Source organism: Poecilia mexicana, unplaced genomic scaffold (genome assembly GCF_051168715.1).
Source record: "Poecilia mexicana isolate PSO_F unplaced genomic scaffold, ASM5116871v1 scaffold_3, whole genome shotgun sequence".
NCBI classification, from domain to species: Eukaryota; Metazoa; Chordata; class Actinopteri; order Cyprinodontiformes; family Poeciliidae; genus Poecilia; species Poecilia mexicana.
In genome coordinates this window covers 8,428,005-8,450,092 of record NW_028263372.1, presented here as the reverse complement: position 1 = coordinate 8,450,092, position 22,088 = coordinate 8,428,005, and the positions used below count along the sequence as shown (strand labels likewise).

Genomic DNA, 22,088 nt, shown 5'->3' with positions numbered 1-22,088 from the left:
AAAAAAAAAAAGTTTTAAAAATTCTAAATGTATCCATAAGGACAAATTTATGAGTCTGGAAATATTTCTAGTTGTAAAAACTAGAGTAAAGGTGTAGAAACGAAAGGTGTGCCAACTAAGACTCTTACTTAGAGTCTTTTCACACCTGGTGGTTCAGTAGACTCGTTTTGATTAGGGACCAAACTTGCAACATTTGTTACTTTTTCAGCTGGTGCAGTTTGCTTTCACACTGTATTGGGTCAAATGAACCAAACCCTTTAAAAACCTGTTCCACTCCTCACCTGTGGTGGTGCTGAACTTAGATCTACTTCAGAAAACAACATGAAAACTTCAGGAGAAGACACGAGCGCACGTACCTTCGTCACAAAATGTGAACAACAGTGAAGGGTGGTGAGATTTTAGCGGCTGTATGATTCCACTTTTCTCTTTAGGAAAACTCCAAAAACCACTTCTCCCACCAAAATGTTTATTTTGGTTGTATTTACCCAGAATGCCCTTTGCTATAGTCTGCTTTCTGTTTTTGGCGTTCACATATGCATTCAAAGCGCACCAGAGTTCACTCCAAACGAGTCCAGACCCGGGTTTTAAGATGGAAAAGAGTTTGCTCTTTTGGTCCACATCAAAGTTTGATTGGGCATTTCCACCTCCCCAAACAAACCGGACTAGAGTTCAGATAAAGTGGACTAAACAGGGCTGGTGTGAATGAACCCTAAGTTCGCTAAGGATGCCAGCTGTATCAAACATTATTAGCTGATAGTCAGGATAATTCCCAAATGGCACAGGGATGTACCATATTCACTGAAACTTTACCAACCCTAACGCAAAACCCAAAGGTTTGTGGGACTGGACTTTTGGAATAATTATTGGTTTTCTGTTTTAAGTGCATGAAATGAGATCATTTTGATTTTGCTTTTGTAAAATACTGTGAGAATTTCATATCTAGATCTGGAGAACATTCCACAAAGTCCTGTATTATCCATCTCCCACAATGTGTCCAAATACATTTCAATTTTGCAACCTTTTTTTTCTTTTTAAATACAAACTAAACTCTTGAAAGTAAACCTTTTAACACCTATAATGAGGTGTAGGCAGAAAACATGCCTCTTCTAAAGATATGGAGAAACATTGCTTATGACGAGTGAAAATACTTCACCGGTGCTCATTAAGGAGAAGAAGCAAAGGAAAGTAATGTGAAAATGTGAGTGTTTAGGAAAATAACCCATAAATTGATTTCAGAAATGGAAGACTGGAAAAAACTCCATACTGATTGTTGCTGCAATTTAAACTGGGTTCAGCTGTTATACACACACGCCACACACACACACACACACACACACACACACACACACACACACACACACACACACACACACACACACACACACACACACGCACACACACGCACACACACACACACACACACACTTGGCGTTTAAAAGATGTGGGCATGGCACCTTTCCCACATTATCTAATGAGCTGCTCTCATTAGCAGACATCTTGTTTGATCACATTCCTTGACAGCTGATACAAGGCATCACATCTTTGCATAAACAGTTGCAAAAGAAAATGTGAACCAAGCTTTAAATGACGGTGAAAAATTCAGATTACTCTGATAGATTCAGCTGTTCCTGCTCTGCGTTCATTTGGAAAGCAAATAAATAAACGAAAAGATGTTTTTTATTTTTTTTATTTATTATTATTTTATGAAGAAAATCTAACATCCAGCTCCTTGACATAAAAAAGCTGAGTTCAGAAACAAAACTTCTGCTCTCTGCCTGTGACTTTGAAATGCTAAACGTTTTCATGAATTATTCTATGAGTTGATATTTTCTTGGACAGCTTTTTGGCTCTGGATATCGCCGTCCCGCGGCTGTTTCTCCCCTCTCAATGCAGAGACATAAAGTGGCAGAGACACGCATGGCACGCAGCGCTCAGAAGGGACACAGGCTGTTCAGAAATAACTCAATTTGGAGTTTTAACTTCAGCTTTCGTGTTCCAGGGAAACTTGCACCTGGGGGTTTAAATCTGATGTTTTTTGAGCTTTCTTTAATTTTTTGATCTTTACATTTTTTTATTTTCTTTTGCTCCACCACAGACAATCTATTCAACTACGCAGCCTGTATTTTTCTCCCCCACTCCCAGCCTCCATTGTGTCTTTAAACATGCATCCTCACCGTTTCTCCAGGCTTCCTGGGAATGCCGACGAAGAGGTGGTCCAGAAAGTTGGCGCTGCGTCCAAGGCCCAGCACAGTGTAGGGCAGCTGCAGGGAGAAATGAGCCGACTGGCTCAGCTGACCAGCTGCAGGGAAACACAGACAGAGAAGCAAGAGATGTAGATTTTTATGCGGTTTCTTTCAGAAAGCCGTGAAGCGGCGGCTGGGATGAATTCTCCTCACAGGTGCTGCAGGCGTCTATTGAAAGACGGTGAGTCATGCAGACTCTGCAATTGTCTGATTTTAACCTGCCGAAACCACGGAGAGAAAACATTTTTTTCTCGTTTAGTGAAATAGCTGAGCAGCTCTTTAACGGATGGAATTTGTTATTTGTGTTTCCATGGCCACCATGAATTATTAACTTGCTCTGCTCTCTAGCCTGTTTCTGAATTTTTGTAAAATAAACTAAAGCTGTACTTGGTTTAGATTAGATCAAACCAGATCTTTGTTAGAATGGCAAAGTCAAAGTTTAGACCAAAATCACATTGGCACCTGCTCACAGGTGCTCTCCATCCAAACTATTTTCATATAACAAACAAACATGTCGGTTTTTAGATGTGGAAAGCTGGCAGGGAAATATCCAAAAATAGTAAAAAAACGACCCCAAAATAACTGAAAACGACGCCTCTCTTTCCTGCCACTTCCTGATGATGTGCTACTCTGTGTTGGTCTATCAAATCAAATCCCAAAAGAGGGAATAGCAACTTGTAGCTACAATGTGAGAAAACAAGAAAAAGGTCAAGGGGTTTAAATACATCTACAAGGCAGTGTATCAATCAAATTGTTCCCCACGGAGCTGAGCGGAGCTGATCAATGTGGAAATGGATCTCATTCAGCAGCATCATTCACACTGCTCTCTGTGCAACTTTCCGTTCTTGATGTTACGTCTTCCCTCCTTCAGATCAATCGTCATCCCAACAGCTCCGACCCGAGTCATACATTTTAAAAGACATTGTCCCTGATGCTGAGCAAAATGTATGTATAGCCTTTGAATTTGAGAAAAGATGCAAAATAATTTCTAAAAAATAATTTTGGTAATTCTAACTAAGCTAAAATAAGAAAAGTTTGGTCTGATTTAACTTCAGGCGATGTTTGCATCTTTTTATTCGATGTATGTAAATATCTGGTTTCAACCAGATATTTGAGGGAGATGCATTTTAGTTGCATCTCCCTCATGCACCTAAAATGCTTTCAGCTACAAAACACGACGTTGTGCAACAAAGCGAGATATAAATACCTGGAAACAAAAAACAAAAAACCAGAGATCCCGATCTGCTGTTTCATAATCATGTTTTGATCTTAAGGGCGACTGTCTTACAGTGCAACAAACATCCTACCTAACTGAACAATATGAAAAAAAAGAGAAAGTTTTGCTCCAAATAATCATCCTCTATTTAAGTTTTACGTGATTTTACATAATGAGACTGATGAGAACCAAACGAGAGACCCTGGATTCTGACGTAGAGAAGGCATCATAAAATATACAAATCAGCAGGAGACACCTGAGGCCGGCACAACACCTCTTTCCGTCCCGCCCCCAACCTCCCGTTGTCTCTGTTCTCGCCAAGCCTTCTGTATTTAGTTTCCTTCTTTCAGCCTGTCCTCATCTCTCCACGTTCCCCCCGCTACATCACTCCGATTTGGCCTTTTGCTTTTCCCTCTTTTCATCCCTCCTCGTCGTCTCCTCTCTCGCTCCACTTCAGCTGCTGTATCTCGCCCACGCCACCCAACTCTGCCAAGTGCAGCCGACATAAATCAACCTCTATGTGGTAAACAAAGAGAGGGAAGGAGAGAGGGAAGGGTGGAAGAGGAGAAAGCCTGGAGGCAGCCAGTGATCAGAACTAATGTGGATAGACTGCGTATTGCAGACCACGGGGAGCACAACAGATAGGTTTCTAATCTATGCTTAGCCTCGGTTTAGATGAATAAGGAAAAGAGAGGTTTCTTTCATTTTGGGTCATCTGAATTCGGACCATGTGAGTCCACCTCGGTCTTTGAAGGTCTTAGTTTTTGCCCCTGGTGCTTTACTTAAGTGGAGGCATACAAATGTATGCCTACTTTCCACTGGTTAGGTGGAAAGTAGGCATACTTCCACACACACGCACACACACACAAATATATATATATAAAATCAACAACATCAAAAAATGTACTTATATGAGTAATTTAGCTCAAAAAATGAAGTCCAGGCCATATATTATAGTGCAATATGATATTTTTCAAGTGTTTATTTCTTAATGAGCTGTTGAGGACACCAGTGTCCTCTTGGACTGACATTTTTCAGAGTGACAGTTAAGAGGCTACGCTTCACAGCTTATGACAACCCAAAATTTGGTTTCTCAGGACTTTAATTTAAAAGAACTGCATCTACTGAAAGATCCTGTCAAGCAGAGGTTCCCAAACTGTGGGGCGCGCCCCCTAGGGGGATGCCGTGCCATTGCGATGAAAAAAAAAAGCCATGAACGCTGTATGCGCTGGGTTTTTACCTTAGAATGGCCAACTCTCAGTTATTCCTCTGTCAATTTGATACAGTAGGGGCTTCTGTACTTCCCATATCTGTGTCCTCTGTCACTTTTATCAGCATTTAAAACTGTTTAATCCGTTGTTAACATGTTGTAACCTGTTTCTCCGAGCCGCCTTTAGATGCAACATGAGCACTACAACGCTGGCACTGGGAACCCAGTGCGGCAGTGAAGGAGACCTGCTGCTGCTGAACAGAGCTATGTAGGTGTGTTAGAATCATGGCAGCAAACCAGCAAAACGCAAAGAACTTTTCAGTTTTTCCTCCAGACTAACAGACTGAGTTGAGTAAAGCTGTTGGATGCAGGTAAAGTTAGCTAAAAGATGACTAGCTAGCTAATATCAATACAACACCTTAAGCTTGTTAACAATTAGCTTGTAGGCTACTGGTGTTGTTGTCTATGTTCAGCTATGATTTATTTTGCCCCCAAAAAAGTGGATTCCCCCTCCCCCTCCTTTTGTTCGTCTGGAGCCAGGGCTGAGTATAACAGGGAGTCTCTAAGAATCCACTCTCTAACCCCGTCTTTGCTTACACTCATCGTTCAACCAGACACCTATTTGTAAGCCATAGGGGGGGCCCAGAAATAGTTTGGAAATCACTGGGGGGGGCCCATGAGAAAAAGTTTGGGAACCACTGCTGTAGAGTATCTATACCCAGTACTTGGTCAAGGCTCCTTTTGCATGAATTGCTACGTCAGTGAGGCATGGGATGGAGATCAGCCTTTGCTACTGCTGAGATGTAATAGAAATTTTGATTTTTAGCCACTTGTAGCCATTACTGAACAGCAAACAGACAGGAAAGAGGGTGGAGAGAGAGAGAGAGAAGGGGGAGACATGAAACCAAAACTGTGAACAACTACATGGAGGACTACTTGCTCTGAACATGCTGTACGTTCTTTCCTGACTAAGTCACTCAGTGCCTCCCAACCCAGGTTGATCTGGCAGTCCTTGACCACGTCTCAGTTGTTGGATCTGGTGTCTCATCTTCCTCTTGACAACATCATAAAGACTTTCTAAAAATCAGGTCAGACCAGTTTACAGGCTAATCAAGGACAGTGACACCATGGTCACTGAACCAGCTTTTGGTACCTTTGTCAAAGTGGACAGGTACTGAGCAGAGGAATAACGTCAGCATCGCTGTAAAGATCATCAGCAGATGGAAGCATTAAGTTTTTTATAAAAACCAAAGTCAATATAGCTGTTTACTTGGAAAGTAAACAGCTATATTGTAAACAGCTATATTGACTTTGTTTTTTATAAAACAAAGTGGACCAACACAAGCCGATGACATGATTCCCAAGTCATCACTGACCCCTGGACTTCAAGCAATTGGATTCTGCGCCTCTACAGCAGTGGTCTCAAACTCCAGTCCTCAAGGCACGATGTCCTGAATCTCCTAGATGTCTCTCTGCATCAGCACACAGGGCTCCAATGTTAGCTTGTTAGCAGAGCTCTGAAGAGTTGGACTGGATGATGGTGATGGTAGTTTGCCCTGCAATTGGTGAGTTGCCAGTTCATTCCCCACTCAAATAATCTCTTTCGTTGTGACACTTCACTCATCTTGCCTGCTTGTAGTGGTCAAATGGTCAGGTGGCACCTGTGCATGGCAGCCCTAGGCAGCTGTGGCTGTGATGTGTGTGTGAAAGGGAGATTGTAGTGAAGTGCTTTGGAGTCCTCTTGACTTGATAAAGACTTAATTCAAGTGTGTAGGACAAGGGACACATCTAAAAGCTACAGGGACTCTGGCCCTCTAGGACTGCACTTTGAGACCACTGGTCTACTGTCTTCTTTCACACTTTCTGGATGACTTGATTTCTGAATAAAATGAAAAGTTTACTTTCATATGAAAGAGGAGTTTGGAGCACTCAGTAACAGTCTATTCCTTTCTCTCTTTTGCCATGGTGAGATGTTTCTGACGCCGTCACTGATTTAGGAGCAGCTTAACACAATGACTGCAGCCCATGCCTTGGATAAGACTGTGTGGTTTCTCTTGAAGCTTTAGCCACTTTCACAAAAACACTTCGAGGTGGGATTAAAGTGCCTTTTGGCTACTCGTTTTTTTTTTTTTTTATGAAAAGACAGACGCAGCACAGGGGTAGAAGTCAACCTTTTTCTGTTACGTGTCTTACTTGCCAAGCAAGGTAGTCAGAGCCCATCACTGGCTGCCCTGCAGAGTGCTGGGTTAGCTCTGTGGGTCGAGGGAGTGATGCAGTCTGTGTGAACACAGCCACAGGATTTACAAGCCAAAAGCCCAGAATAATTTCTGCCAAAAGAAGAAGATTTTGAGAAATATCAGTAAATCCGAAGCATTTGCTCCATCAACAACAAGATTGCCACTTTGAGTTTTTTTTATTTCGCTAGTGTTTTGAAAGGAACGGTGTGGGGAAAAAGAGTGCTGTCCTGCACTGCTGACTTGTTTTTTGATAAATATAGCAGTGTGGGATATCAACAACTTCACTTGTGATTTATGAAGGACCACCAACAGCTTAAAGGTGGCTTTGTCTTTGTGGGTTTATGATGGAAATGTTTTGTGAAAATGGCTTCTGACTCCTGCTGAAGTCCACACATTGTAAAATTCCCCCTCACCTCTGAAATGATTTCTTACTCTATTTATTTAAAAAGTGCTGTTATTGATTTTGAATGTGCATCTTTTCCAACTGCACCTTTTACTGTCATTCAACCAAGAAACCAAATTTTAGCTTTTCATTGGCTGGAACACATAAAGCATTAAGATAAACACAAATAACCAAATAAAATATCCATTTAATAAACAAGTTTACTTTTTGAATTGAATTACTGAAGTAAATGAATGTCCAGTGATACCTTCATTGATTGAGATGGACTGGTATGGTGTAAGAGCTTTATTTCTGTTTGGCTAAAGGCAGCATGACAGCTCAGTAGTAATCAGTGACTTTTTGAACTTTCCCCCAAAAAGCTTTTCATTGGACATTTCTTTTTATGGCTCAAAATTTCTGCTTGTTTGGACAGTGTCTGCCTTCGCAGCTTTTCAGTGCTTCGCTGTGTTGCTGCTAAAGGGTAGCATAATTGCCTGAAATGCATATCCCCATGACAGAAACAGGAAAGTGACAGAAATATTGGCCATTTCCACAGAGAACTGGGTATGGTTTCATAAACACTGACATGTTGAGGCCTGCACAAAGACCCGGCTTCCAACAACCAATAAAGCTGAAACCCAGGGTGCCTGACATTCATCTGTGTGGGCAACAGTACAGAAACTGATTTTTACTTTTTATTAAATGGCATCAGGCAATTTCCTAATCCTTAAAGAGCATTGGGAGAATGCTTGATGAGCAACAAAAGAGAGATAAAATCTGGTTTCTTATCCTATTAAGCTTAGCAGTCATGATGATTAAAGAAATGAATTCATCCCCCCAAAAACATCCGTTTTCAGCCAAGCATGAGATTTAAAGTTAACTGGAAGCACACAAAGTAAAGTTCCAAAATTGTAATGAGTAACATACTAATGATAATATGTATCTAACACCAGCAGTCTGTCAAAGATGGATAAAGATTTTAAACAGCTTCTTGTTCATTTTAAGGAGGAAAGAAAAAGAGACGGTGTTTAAATTTGCATATTACTGCCTCTAACTCCTAAGTTTCACTCTCTCAGCTGTCGTCCTTCTGACACTTTACATGAGTTTGATGTGTTTAGTTGGCTTAACTTTGTTTGACCAACCCTCCACTCTATGATCCTTCAGCTGGTGTAGTTGATAAGTGTGTGATCCTCAGCCTTTCAGTAGCGTAGCAAAAATCTGCTGAAACCAGTCTGTAAGCATGAACTCCAAACTTTTTCAACATCAGTGAAGATTGTGAAAGTTGTGAAGTCTCAGGGTCAGCAGCTTTTCTTAATTCCAAGAGCCACATTTACAGCTTTGTGTTGCTCTAGACACAAAGACAAATGTGTCTAGAGCAACAAGAAGCTTCGACAATTAAGGGAATTTAGTCAAATTTTATTTCTATTTTCAGATTTTAAGAGCAAAAGTACATTTTTTATCAATTTTGTCGGAGCAGGCTAGCTGAGCGAGTCCTTTCCAATAAATATGAAAATTGAAGACCACGCTCTTTTCTGAGTTATTATAACCCCTTTTAACAACAATCCTCACAATTTATCAGTGGAAAATATTGAAACAAAACGTTCACTATATTTGATACAGTATACACCATGTTCTGGACTAATATTCAGAAAACTGTAGGATATCTGTAGGAAATATCTGAAAATATGATCTACTGTTTCAACAATATGCTGATGACACAGCTTTATTTCTCATACAGCCCCAGAAAGTTAATCTGCTGCTAACATTTACACACTTGTCTTGAAGACATTAAGTGCTGGATGTCTAGTTGTGCATCTTAACCTCACCAAAATTAACGCAAGTATAACTGGCCATAAAAATGTCAGATGTTATTTTTTGATTTCATGTTCTTACTTTGGATGGCGCTGATTTAGCTCAGAATGCTAGATTAAGAAATCTGGTGTTATATACTGCTCAAAAAAATAAAGGGAACATTTCACTTTAATTTTGTGTGTGGCTCCAAATCCAGGCCTCCATTGGTTAATACATTTGATTTCCATTGATGATTTTTGTGTGATTTTGTTGTCAGCACATTCAACTTTGTACAGAACAAAGTATTCAATGAGAATATTTCATTCATTCAGATCTAGGATGTGTTATTTGAGTGTTCCCTTTATTTTTTTGAGCAGTGTATTTGACTGAAAATATCAATATCAGTGTTCTTTTATTTAAGGAACATAAGATTTATATAACTTTAATAAAGTTTATATCTTCATACTGCTCGACATTACTCTCTGGCTCCCTGGAAAATCATCAGTCTTTATTTTCTCCTTATCACCTCTATGCTAACATTCAACATCTTATCCTCAATAACTTGAATTTCTTGATGAGTAATTGTACCAAATTTGTGTCTTTTACACATATAAAATGTTTCTAATTTTATTTGTCTTCTACAAGCAATTTCTTTTCCCAACTTATATTTGAATCTTAACTGTTTAATATATTTATGACCTACTTGCTTGTCATGTGAAGAACTATATAAATAAAGTTGAGTAGCATGTCATTGATTTGAACATGGATCTGAATGTCTCTGAACGAGAATGTGCCCCAATGTGCACTTGAGTCGGCCACAATACTTCATTAACCGAGGTCACCACAGTTTGGGAGTAAGATGTATGCAATTTGCGATGAAGATGTCACTACATGCTACACACTGGACTTTTAAATTAACCCAGGAGAAAAGCTTAATCAAGTGTAAAACCACTGAGATCGGAGCTTTATCTGGAGTTCCTCTCAGACCCTTCGAGCGAAACAAATTATCTGTCAGCACCAAAAGACTGTTGAAAGAATCTGACATGTAAATACTGCTGACAAAACCCCGAAAGTTCTGTATACGTGAAAGTGGAACAAAGACAACCCAGCATTTGTGGAGAAATCATCAAAAAAAAAAAAAACGGTACAAAACACTGAAATTAGACGGAAAAAGACGATTCAGAAAGATCCAATTAGACTCAAAATTGCCGACGAGGATTTGTGAGGTGGATTGGACCTTCAAGTAAAGCTTGGTTTGATGTTTTTGACAGACTGCTTACCCCGGTTAGATGGCAAGAGGTGGATAGCTTGCAGCCGGCCACTCAGCAGGGTGGAGTGGATGAGTGTGTGTCTGTGTGTGCTTAAAGGCAGGATCAAGCAGGGTTACGTTGCAGGCAGGGAGCCTGGCTCAGCGTCTGCTTAGTGCCATGCGAGTGTGTGTTTGAGTAGACTGGATAACAAACATAGCCGTGGTTGGAGGAAAGCCATTTCACAACATAGGGAGGCTGGCAGAGGGTATTATTCGGAGCGCAGAGTATGAGAGTGTCTGTGTTTTGTGTGTATTTGTTTGTCTGCCAGGAAGATTGGGGTTTGTGTGTCCTACATCGCTAAAGCTGAGCCAGCGGAGGCCTTGGCAGAGACTCCCACCGTGCACACATGATTGACAGCCTCCAGTTCATCTCTCTGAAGACAATGAAAAACTCCAAACTGCAACAGCAGTTGCTTTTGTGGAAGAACTTCACACTCACACACGCACACACATGCAGACACTTATGTGGGCTGCATGATCTACTGTTGGATTGTAAAACCAAACAAGAAGCAGTTAAATACGGCTCCTCTCTTATAAACCTGTTACCGAACGCAATCTGCCACTTACTAAGTTGTTGGATGGATGAAACACACTGATTAGAATACATCTTTCACTACACGACTATTAAAGCTTTAACATATAACTGACAAAAGCTAAAATGTAGCTAGGTGGATAGACATGTAACGCCGCAGTAAGTGATAACGTCATAAACTCCGGCTTCAAAATGTAATAAAACATCAGTGATGCTTGCAGAGGTGTGAATAAGACTGACATGAAACTGTCATAAATGTTTGACTGCTGTGAAGAAGTGCCATTCGGCAAATAATGACACTTTTAATGCAAAGTTGTATTAAATGTGCATTAAAAGTGTCAACTTTGTATTGAAAGTGTCATTATATACCGAGTGATACTTCATGACAACAGTCATAAACATTCATAAAGGCTCCTTCATGTTCATAACTGGTGTTATTTCCAGTTTATGACAATGTCATGTCAGTCTTATGCATACCCTGTCAAATAAAATGTAACCCAAACATCATTAAAAACACATTAAACGAAAAATTTAATAAAAACCTTGAACACATTTTGCAGTATTTTCTGCCACATATTTAATAAAGTGATTAGATTTTGTAGCGATTATTCCAAAATGCAGAAGTTGTTTTTTTTTAAAGAAATGATTATGTGATAATATGGCGCATTATGTGGTAAACAATCACAGTGTAATCATTACATTTCTAATAATGATCATGTTGTAGTTCCTGTACACGTTTAAATTGAAACTTTGCTGAACTTTTGGTCATTTACCTTTTCAGACTCGGTAATAACCTACGTCTTTCAAAACGATTCAAAATTCAAGGATTTTATTACATTTGGTGTCGATTGTGACTTTATGTGCTTTTAGTGATGTTTTATTGGACCCTGATTTTATTAGATTATTATATATTGTGGCATTAATGTAAATAAGAATTTGTTCTGAATAACTCACCTGGTTAAATAAAAGGTTAAATTAAAAAAAAAATAATAAAAAAAACAATAATGCGGCGTAACAATATACAGCTGAGAAAATGTCATCAGTTAGGTTTCCTTCGATCGGTTACATTGCTCTGAATAAGTCAAACATTTTAATCATATTAACGTGCAGTTCTGACCTTCAAACCCTATTATTATTTCAAACAGATTCAGTGTCCTCAATTCCAAATGATGATCATTAATAACAAACAAAGAGCTTGTTACACCTGCGGCTTCGGCTCTGTGTTGTTAAAGGTCAGGCGAGTCGCAACAGATGGCAGCTGAGGTCCATGTTTATGAAACTCTTCCTACATTTACGAGTTAAAATTTTATCACAATGCTTTTGCAGCTGTGCTGATAAGTTTGCAATGAAAGATTTAATATTAGCAGTAAGTGGACAGATGATGCCCTCTTGTTCAAAATTACAGTTTGCATGCAGATAGTTTATCATCAGTTTTACATTGTGGCACAAAGCTGCGTCTTTATTAGTGAAACTTTGCCTGAGCTTTGCTATTAAAATGTTATTGAAAGTCCAAGTCAGGTCTCGGATGTTGAATAACTGAAATGAATATGGTCTTCCTATGGAACTGACATGTATCGTTTTACGGTGAACACTGAACATTTAGCAACTACATTTTCCAGAACGTTTAATCAACTGAATCATGAAAAAAGAAAATCAGATAAAGGTTGAGTAAATATGCTTTGGTGCATAAGAAAGGATAATCTGTGATTCATTTACTTTCTGTTGATTTCAGAAAATATTACCTCTATCAAAGGACCAGCAGCACTTTCACACTTTTTTTGTTTTTAAAATTCCTTTTACTTGTTTTTAAACCAAAAATAGTGAGTGGCTCAGAATGCCTGATTGGCCCAATCTGTACTTAATTTAACCTGCAAAAATATTGTAAATTATTTAGCTAATTAATAAAGCAAAAATATCACCTACACTGAGTATTGTTCTATTTTTAGCTTAAGGTTTCTTCTTTCCTCTGAATGTCTCTAAATCCAGGTTTTCTCTGGATTCGTTTATACATTTACTTGTAGATCAACACGTTTCCATGTGCAGGCTTATTATTTTATTGTATGGATCATTTTACATTTAGCCATATTTAAATTACTTATCACATGTAGATTTATACATATTTCAAAACATTTTATACGGTTATATTTGTATTTATTACTATTTAACACATTATATGGAATAACTTGTCAAAAATTAAGCAATTTTCCCTTGGGGAGCATTAAGGCATATTTATTCTATTGTATTTTGCAAAAATGGAGTCAAGCTAATAGCTAGAGACTTGCTAACTGCTGTGTGCAAAGTTTCCACTCCCACCAAACATAGCTCGGTTTGTGTTTTGGAGATGACTCTTCTTGTCGCTCTCGGTGAGAGGATTGCAAGAATATTAGAAAATTATACAAATCTGTATTCATAACCTCTGTCATCAAGTCTAAATGGTACAAATGTTGCAATATAACCACCAGAGGTAAATATATTTTAGCTTGTTCTGTCACCCCCCTGAAGTTATAATAGAGCACATTTAGATAGACATTTATGAAATCAATTGACAGAAGATTCAGCTAACATGAACAGATTGTTATAAAACCCTTGTTTGGGGGAATCATCCAGAAACCTCCATGGGAAAAAAAACCAACCAAAAAAAAAAACACAGCAAGAAGAAGAACAACAAATGCAGCCTTTCACAGAAGATGACATCTGTCAGAGCTGCGGTTTGTGGCTTGTGAGACAAAGATTGTTTTATAAAACTTCAGTCAAGATGAAGTCTCCATTCTGTAGCGCACACATCGAAGAGACTCCAGTTACCATCTTTATGTCAATACTAAAGCCAATCCCGATAATGTTACCTCAGTGGCTCAAACTCTGCTAGTAAAAGTGATTTTTTCAGCTCTGTATTACAGTCAATAAGCACTTTAACTCTAAGCTAAAACTGATTTAAAACATTGTTTGTTCATGAAATGATTTCACGTGTGCATGATCAAACTTTACTGATCTTGTTTTATCCTCACAACTGAATATCGTATATGGAGTCCCTACATTATTTTCCTATGAACATCACAGACTCGGTCAATTTCCCACATTTTCTTAAAACTGTTTAGCTGCAACATTTAGTCATTGGAATTCAAAATTGAAAATATTTCACCATGTTTCCTTCTTATTTACCCATAAAGAACAGAACAGAACAGTTAAATCACGTAGTAGCAGGATGCAAAGTGAATAATTAAACTAGCAAACTTTTATTCCTCGTAGGAATCAGACTGCAAAACAGAAAAAAAAGGAAACTGAAAATCAAAAGAGAGTGAGAAGACGAATGCCTCTGAGGAAGTCACAACATGTTAATGCGTGTGAAAGTGTGTGTCCATCTGCCGAGTTCTTCTGACACATGTCTTCATATTCCGTCTAGAGGCTTTCCCACCTCTGGCTGGGAGGCAGCGAAACAATGTCACGCCTAGCAGTCTGAAGCTAGGTTGTGTGTGGTCATGTGAGACAACAGGAGATGTGAGAGACTGCAAATAAAAGGGAATTTATATATTTACATATTAAAGGATAAAAAAATATGTAATATAGGATAATAATAGAGTAAAATCCCATCGTAATCCCCTAAATTGATCCATGATGACAATGTAGTCATAAGCTTGGCTGACTTGTGGTGCAGAAACACACACAGTTACTGACGAGCTCGCTTTCACTCCCAAGGGCTTTGAAACTACAAAAAAAAAAAAAAAAAAAATCAGAAATTCCTATTGCCTGTCGCTATAGAAACCATTTGCTCCCCTGATGGCGATAAAGGGAGCAAATTGCCGAGATATAGGGAGGAGCCGAGAGGGACAGAAGTGCATATGAACACACACAGAGCGCCTCGCCAGAAGAGGCCCCTTCAGTGCCAGCGCAATGATGCCAAGATCTGAAAACTGACTGCGAGATAAAAATGTGTGTGTGTGTCTGTGTGTGCGTGTGGTGTGATTCAGCTAAAGGACCCATTGGGCTTTATGGCTGCACTGTCCCGCTTCGCACCGCCTCTTAAACACCACGGCAGTGAGGCATGTAAACACCTGCGACCGGAACGACACGCAGGAACAGCAGATCGCCGCCATCACACCAGACCGCTCTCTGTGAGAAAAGAAATCGTATCAGTCTGCATGAACTGAAGTTGAATTTCTGTGTTCGCAGCATCTTTTTAATGCCAGCAAATCTGCCAAAACGTTTTGTAATTCATTTTCTTCTAACTTAAACGTTTGGCTCCTACATCATCAAACATACAGGTACTGATCACGTGATTCTTATTTTTATTATTATTTTTTTAATGTATTGTTTCCATTGTGATGAAATTTTATGATATATGGCTTTTTATTACTTTTACATTTGTAACTTGAAGATAAAAAATGTTTTTTATTTATCAGTATTATTCTCTTTATTGGAAGAAGCCATTTAAGTTGTCTGTACTGCACTATTGTATCTATATTGATTGTATCAAGAGGGACGGCAGATGAAAACTAGCCTTTATGGCTAACTCTAGGATATATCCCTTTTGAAATAAATAAATCAACAACCACAAAAATAATAAGAAAAAAAAGCAGCTGTGGCATTTTTAAAGGAAATTTTGATAAAAATAACTTTAAAAGACACACAGCCAAAGGCAGGTAATAGTCTCACCCAGCCACACAAGTGTGTTTCATTGCATCATGTGTGAAATATCAACTGCACTGCAGGAGAAAAACAATCTTCACATATGAATTTCAAACACCTCCTTTTCCCACATTTGTGCTTCTTTTCTAATTATCAGCATGGCGTGTCCTTATCTATGCATTGCTTGCTTCTCATCAATTATGCATTGTTATAGAGTTTTACACCCGGTAATGACTCGGGCCTCAGTTGGATGGGAAAATCCCGTGTGAAATAATATCCTCACACCAAAAAGATCCACACAAATGTAGAATATATTCACTGGGAGGCTGAAGTTCGTTTGTGGAAAACGCTAAGCAAATATTGTTTTTGTCTTATGCCTTGTTTTATTTCAAACGGTTTTGACAGAATGAGACCAAAACGCAAAGTTTGCAACCTACAAAAACAGCGTTCTGTTTGCAGCATCTGCCTCACTGGAGAATAAAAGCTTTTCTGAGCTGCTCCGGTGTCACACTTATGACATGCATCTGTAGGTTTCGGCCGAAAAACAAAAACTGGTTGTGACAGATCAAGTTGTGTCACATTTTTCAACTGTGTTTAATGCTTCCTATGGCTCCTTGTTGGGTATTCAATTCAGGAAAGGGTATGTTACTTATGATGAAATGCGACTGTTTCATTTTGATTCATTTCCCCCACCCCACATACTTTTCTGTGGATTAAAGCTCAGTGTTATACACAGTCTGAGTGCCCAAAATGACCAGCTGACTATCAGGTAAATTAAGGCTGTAGACGCTCAGAGGATGGAATCTCCTCGGGTTTCTTAATCTTTATTCATGCAGAGAGAACTAACAAACAGCTAACCTAAATCACCAGCTAATGAGTTCTCTCATTTCACTGTAACTAAAACAACATTATTCTTAGTGATTTGTTGTTTCTCTGCTATCTTTTTATAAAGTCTATTTATATTTAGAACTGTGTGATTAGCTAACTCGCTAGCTAGCCAGTTATGACTCAGCGGAAAAAACACGGTCACACTGACATAATTCCATGTCAATGACTTTTCATGAACTGCAGCAGTTATTTTACAATATAAAATTATGTTAATAATCACCTCATATATTAGTGTTGTAGTCGTGTATGTGGGTTATTACAAACTTTCCGTTAAAGGTTGTAATGAGCTTTCCAGTTAGCGGTGGCGGCTAAGTTCAGCTATTTTACTTCAGTCTCGTGGTGGAACCATGTAATATGCTCCTCTATGTTTGTCATGTTTAATGAGGTGTAGATCAAAAAATAGGATTAATCTCCCACCACTAATATGCTGTACTACAACATCTAATTTTGTAATTGTCGACAGCGTGATACGAATAGGAAGTTATTGCTGGAACATTATTCATTTAGAGCTTCACATCATTTTATTAAAACGAAAGGCAGATACAGGTAAATGTGATAGGGATATTATGCTCTTGTTTACATAAACTCCACTTTATTGCTATTCAATTGCTTTGTAACCAGCCTGTCACATGGCAGCGACTCAATGAACTTATCTAAGACAACCTGATGAAGTTGAAAGCACACATCATAATGAGTCCAAAAGACGATTTAAATGACTTTGATCGTAGTAGGGTATGTTGGTACCAGCCGAGTTGAGTTTTTCCAGAATCTGCTGATCTACTTTTACCGAGAATGGTCAGAAAAATATGAAGAAATTCAGTAAACAGCAGCTGCTGGATGAAAAAGTCTAATTAATGTGAAGGTCGGTATGTGAAATATAATCTCTGAACGCACAGAGCGTTAAAACCGTGAGGCAGATGGGCCACAGCAGCAGAGGACCACACCGGGTGACCATCCTGCCGTCTTAAAACGCGACAGAGGCTAAAATCTAATCTTGGGCCATACAAGATTAGAAACAAGATTCCTGGTCAGGAAAGTGTAAACTTCTCCTGCGACAGACGATGGGGGTCAGTTTGGTAGAAACAACATGAGAGTATCCATTTTACCTCAAATTATTTAAAACTGGTTTTCATCAACTTGACAACGAGTTCACTGTACTTCGATGGTCTCCATAGTAACCAGATCTGAATGAAGAAATTGAACTGAATTAAGAAAAATGGCAATTGTTGAAGCAGAAGAGACAGGGAGAGGAAAAAAAAAGGTAAGCTACACTGTAAAATAAATCTCAGAGGTCCACCAGGTTATTGTTGTTATCATGAAAGTGGGAGTGAATCCAAATAACTTTATATTTATACCTTTGATATAAATACTGATCAATTCTGAACTAAAAGGCTAGACTTCGTAGCAAGTCTGAAAGCAGCCGTTGCACAATAAGTTATAGACCCTTTTATGTTAAATAATGAAAAAATAAAATAAAAGTTGGGCCAAAAAGTCTCTGTTTTTCCTTTCCAATACTCATCTCATATCAGGCTTGAAAAGGTAAAAGCTAACAAACAACTCTCACTCTGGGTCGGCGATGTCGTCGTAACGTGCCTGCAGTCTTAATGTGATCCACACAAAAGCCACGAAGCAGAAAGAGCAGCAGACGAACGCAGCCTGAAAGAGGTTGGAAATGCTTTCTGAAAACAAAAATCACACACACCTAACACCACCTAACACCGAAGCCCTTTTTAACAGGCTGGCAGCACACAACAACGAGCCACCGAACAAGTTCTTGCACTTAGAAAATTGTATGTCTCTTTTTTACAGAGGAAAATGAACAATCATCCACATTATTGCTGTAACTCAAAGAAATGTAGGCATGGCACTGGAGCGGTTTAACTTAAATATCATCAGCTATATTACAATGTTGCTCATAATGAGCTGCAGCTAACTCAAATCCAAAATAACAACTATTCAGGTCTCACTAAAACCAAACTGCAAACCAACAGGAAATTCAAATTCTTTGAATTTTGTCTTCGTCAACAACAAGTACCAATCTGCCCATTTAACCTCCATATGTTTGTCAAGTTTGCAAACATTTTATAACTGGGACGGGTTATAGTCTCATTTGCCAAACCAATGACTCATCGTGGCAAATGAAAAGGCAGTTTTATTAAAAGCAGTCCGACATTTTGGAATGCTGCACTCAGCAAATTAAACTATACATCCCATAAGTCTTATTTGTCAGATTAAGATATCTTTTGGAAATAACCTTTAAGCGGGGATTAAATATACTTTTTATTAAGCCCACATTTCTGTTTTTTTTTTTTTAAATATATATTTTATTAGTTTGATGAAATATTTAAATTTTAAATGTCATGCTTTCATTAGCTATAAGCAGAAAATCACAGTAAACAGAAATAAAAGCTTTCAAACGTACATCTTGGTGAAATTAATCAATGTAATGTCTTTCACTTGGTGACAGAGTTCCTAAGAATAAATGGGATTTTCCAATAATATTCCAATTTATTGAATATTTCACAAAATGGCCGTTAATGGCTATCCTTTTATTCCGTCTTAAGCAGAGGATCTGAATGTAGGAAAACATAAAAGCCCTTTAATTGCTAACAGTCAGTGATGTTTGGAGGATGACTGTTCACTGGGCTGAACAGAACCAGGCCCAGATAGAGTTCAACATTCTGCTGGCCTTCCTTTGTAACTGAGAAAGGCTGGAGGAGAGATTAACAGGTGAGAAGTTAAAGGGGGAAAAAAAGGCAGAGTGATCGAGTGAAGAACAGGGAAGTGAAAGAGCTAGCTAAGCCTGATCAATAGTTGTTCTCAGCATCTCTAGGGACAGTTACCTCTTTTTGTTTTTTTCCCTCCCTTCACTCTGATATTTTCTTTCTTCTTAGCTTTTTTCCCCCCTGATCTCTATGCACTCTGCTACTCCAGCCTCCCATGGTTTCCTATATTCCACTTTCATTCTCTCTCCAGTGCGTTTTTTTTTGTCTGCAGTCGTCCACTCTACACCTTCAGCCTCATCCTCAACACCCCCTGATTTTCTCTGCTTTCAACCCAATGCATTTCTCCCATCCAACACCTACTCCTCCATCTTACCTGCAGATTTTAAATCCTCCCTATGTGCTTAGAGATTATCCTTCATATAATTGGCAATAAAAGAGTCTGAGACTTGGGTACCACTTACTGTTTACTTGGTTTTGAATTGAGATTTTTTATTTTTTATTTTTTGGAAGTTTTGATGAGTTGCTGCATTTTACTAAATATGTAGTGTATTGTGTGTGGGCCACTGCTAATCCCACAAACTCATTAGTCTAATTGGAAGGACTGCAGAGAACTAAACATTGACTTTAGCCGGTACAGTTTTCCTTCAAATGAACGCTGCTTGTTTTCATGTTTTATTCTGCCTTTTTGAACATTTGTTTCTCTTTAATGTTACTCTCTTTTCAACACCTTTAACTAAGTTTTAGCACCAAGGCAGATAATGAACTGCTAGGGGTTGTTGATGCCCGTTTCTCACATCTGTAATGGCAACAGTCATTCAGACTCTTTTGTGTAATAATGAGGTTTATACAAGCACTGGAGTGAGAATGTGCCGAAGACAATTTTTTTTGTAGCTTTTGCATACTGAACAAGACATTTAAAACAATAATTGAGCATTAAGCTTCTGATGAATATTAGATCAAAAAATTCCTCCAGACTTTCATCGTGTGAATCCTCAAATACTGAACAGGGAACATGTAAAGGTACAGCTAAACAGAGTAAAACCATACACTAATATTTAGAACAAAATACATGTCTCCAGAAGTTTGTTTTTTCCTCCTGGTCACTTCAGAACAAACTATGCATAAAATTATACAGTGAGCTTCACCACTGCTTTCAATTTCCAATGAATGCAGGTTTGCATGTCTAACGTGCATCAAAATTGGAGCTGCAGGTGGTGTGATGGAGAGTTCGCTGCTTGCTGTAAACAGAGTCTCCCCCCGCCTCAGTGTCTCTGTTGCATTGAAATTGAGGTGCAGGATGGGGCCAGGAAAAGTGGGGGATGGGAAAGGTACAAGGAACTCCTGCAAAGTCTCCTCAAACAACAAAAAACCATCCTGTGGTGTGGCATATGTGAGCCTCTTCTCCATTGTCAAGTCCCGCTCCAGCCGGCTAATGTCTGGTTCAGTTCTAGCCAAGTTGGCGTGAATATTGACAGGAATGTAGGTGGATGGTGTGGTTGATTCTTCGATGATGACCTGTTGTATAGGTACCCTTGCGCTGTGTTCAGTCAGAATGTGTTGTGTGTGTCAAAAAGGCGTCCAGCGGCCCCAGATGGTTTCTTTCAGTGAAGCAGGTGAATCCAGACTCTGCGCCGTGTGTGGATTCATCTGATAATTCTGATGATTTCCGAGTTTGGGAAGTTTCAGCACCTGCTCCGGGAGCTGCGTGCTGACGAAAGTCGCGTCCAGCACTATTTTCGTCTCACCTGAGCCCAGTTTGACGACCCAGTGACTCGCAATGGTGCCTGCATCTACTGCCAGGTCACCAACTACAGCTCACTACTTCACATGGAACCTCTCGGATTAATCGGCGCTCTGTCAAATTTTACTCTGTATCCAGCTGTAAAATTTCTTGTTTTCCAAGTCTAGTGTCTGCCGCTTAGGATGTGCTTTATATGCATCAAACTCTCAAAAGGAGCAGAGATAGACACATAAAACGCATCAAAATATGATGCACAAGACATGCAAGCCGCTCTAAGAGACTTTTCAACGTCCCTTGGACGCATCTCCACATAGACTTTGCATGTAAACCAGACACCCTGAAACTCAAATCACATTCGGTCTGAACATACTATTAAGCTGCCATTGTCTCCAAAATCTTTCTGTATATTTGTTTGCTGCATGTTGCCTCATTCAGTTGACAGAGTATGTGCTTTTCTGCCAGTGATTTGAGTCTCTTTTGTTTCAAGTCTGGTTTTTATCTCCCCTGAGGTTGTAGTCCCAAAAAATAAGGAGAAGCTGCACAGGATCTAGACATGGAGACAAAGCCACATCCATGGAGAAAATGGGTTTTAGAGGAACGAGCATCAATGTAACAGCAAGAATCCCCTGCTGGTGGTCCAAACCAGCTGATTGGCATTACTAGCAGTTTATCTGCATGTAAATCTAGTAAGCTCGATCTGAGGTCAGCTTGTAGGGTCGTTGTTAAGAGTTGTCTATATCTGAATTAACCAGGAGACATTACAGAACCACGTCGGATTGGGGCTTTTAATTACTTGAATCAACTTCAGTCTCAACAAACTCAACAACATAGATTGCTGTCCTAGTTTCAGCAAATAAAAAAGGTAAATAATAATAATAATAATAATAATAATAATAATAATAATAATAATAATAATAATAAATAGGCCTTCGCAGCGCTTAGCTGCTCGGGCCTAATAATAATAATAACAGATGGAAAGGAAACTCTCCAGTTCCTAAAATATAATTAAATCCATAGCTAACTGATACACATCCATGTGTGAACCTGAAAGAATTACCCTGTGGTGTTTTTTTTTCCTGCTCAGCATAATTTAGTGTCCACAGAACAAGAGAGTGAACATTAAAAAAGGTTCTTAATGAATACCATCAACTATTCATCTCCACAATCCCACCTGCTGGTCTTCCAGCCCC

At 39.0% G+C, this 22,088-nt stretch overlaps 1 protein-coding gene across 1 annotated transcript in view; it reads right to left on the bottom strand.

Annotated features, from left to right (window-relative positions):
• Positions 1–22,088, bottom strand: part of itfg1 (integrin alpha FG-GAP repeat containing 1) — a 164,093-nt gene that overhangs the window by 17,857 nt on the left and 124,148 nt on the right. The window contains exon 15 of the mRNA XM_014983727.2: positions 2,175–2,299. Within this exon, the coding sequence (XP_014839213.2) occupies positions 2,175–2,299 (125 nt within the window). The remainder of the gene's footprint in view (positions 1–2,174; positions 2,300–22,088) is intronic.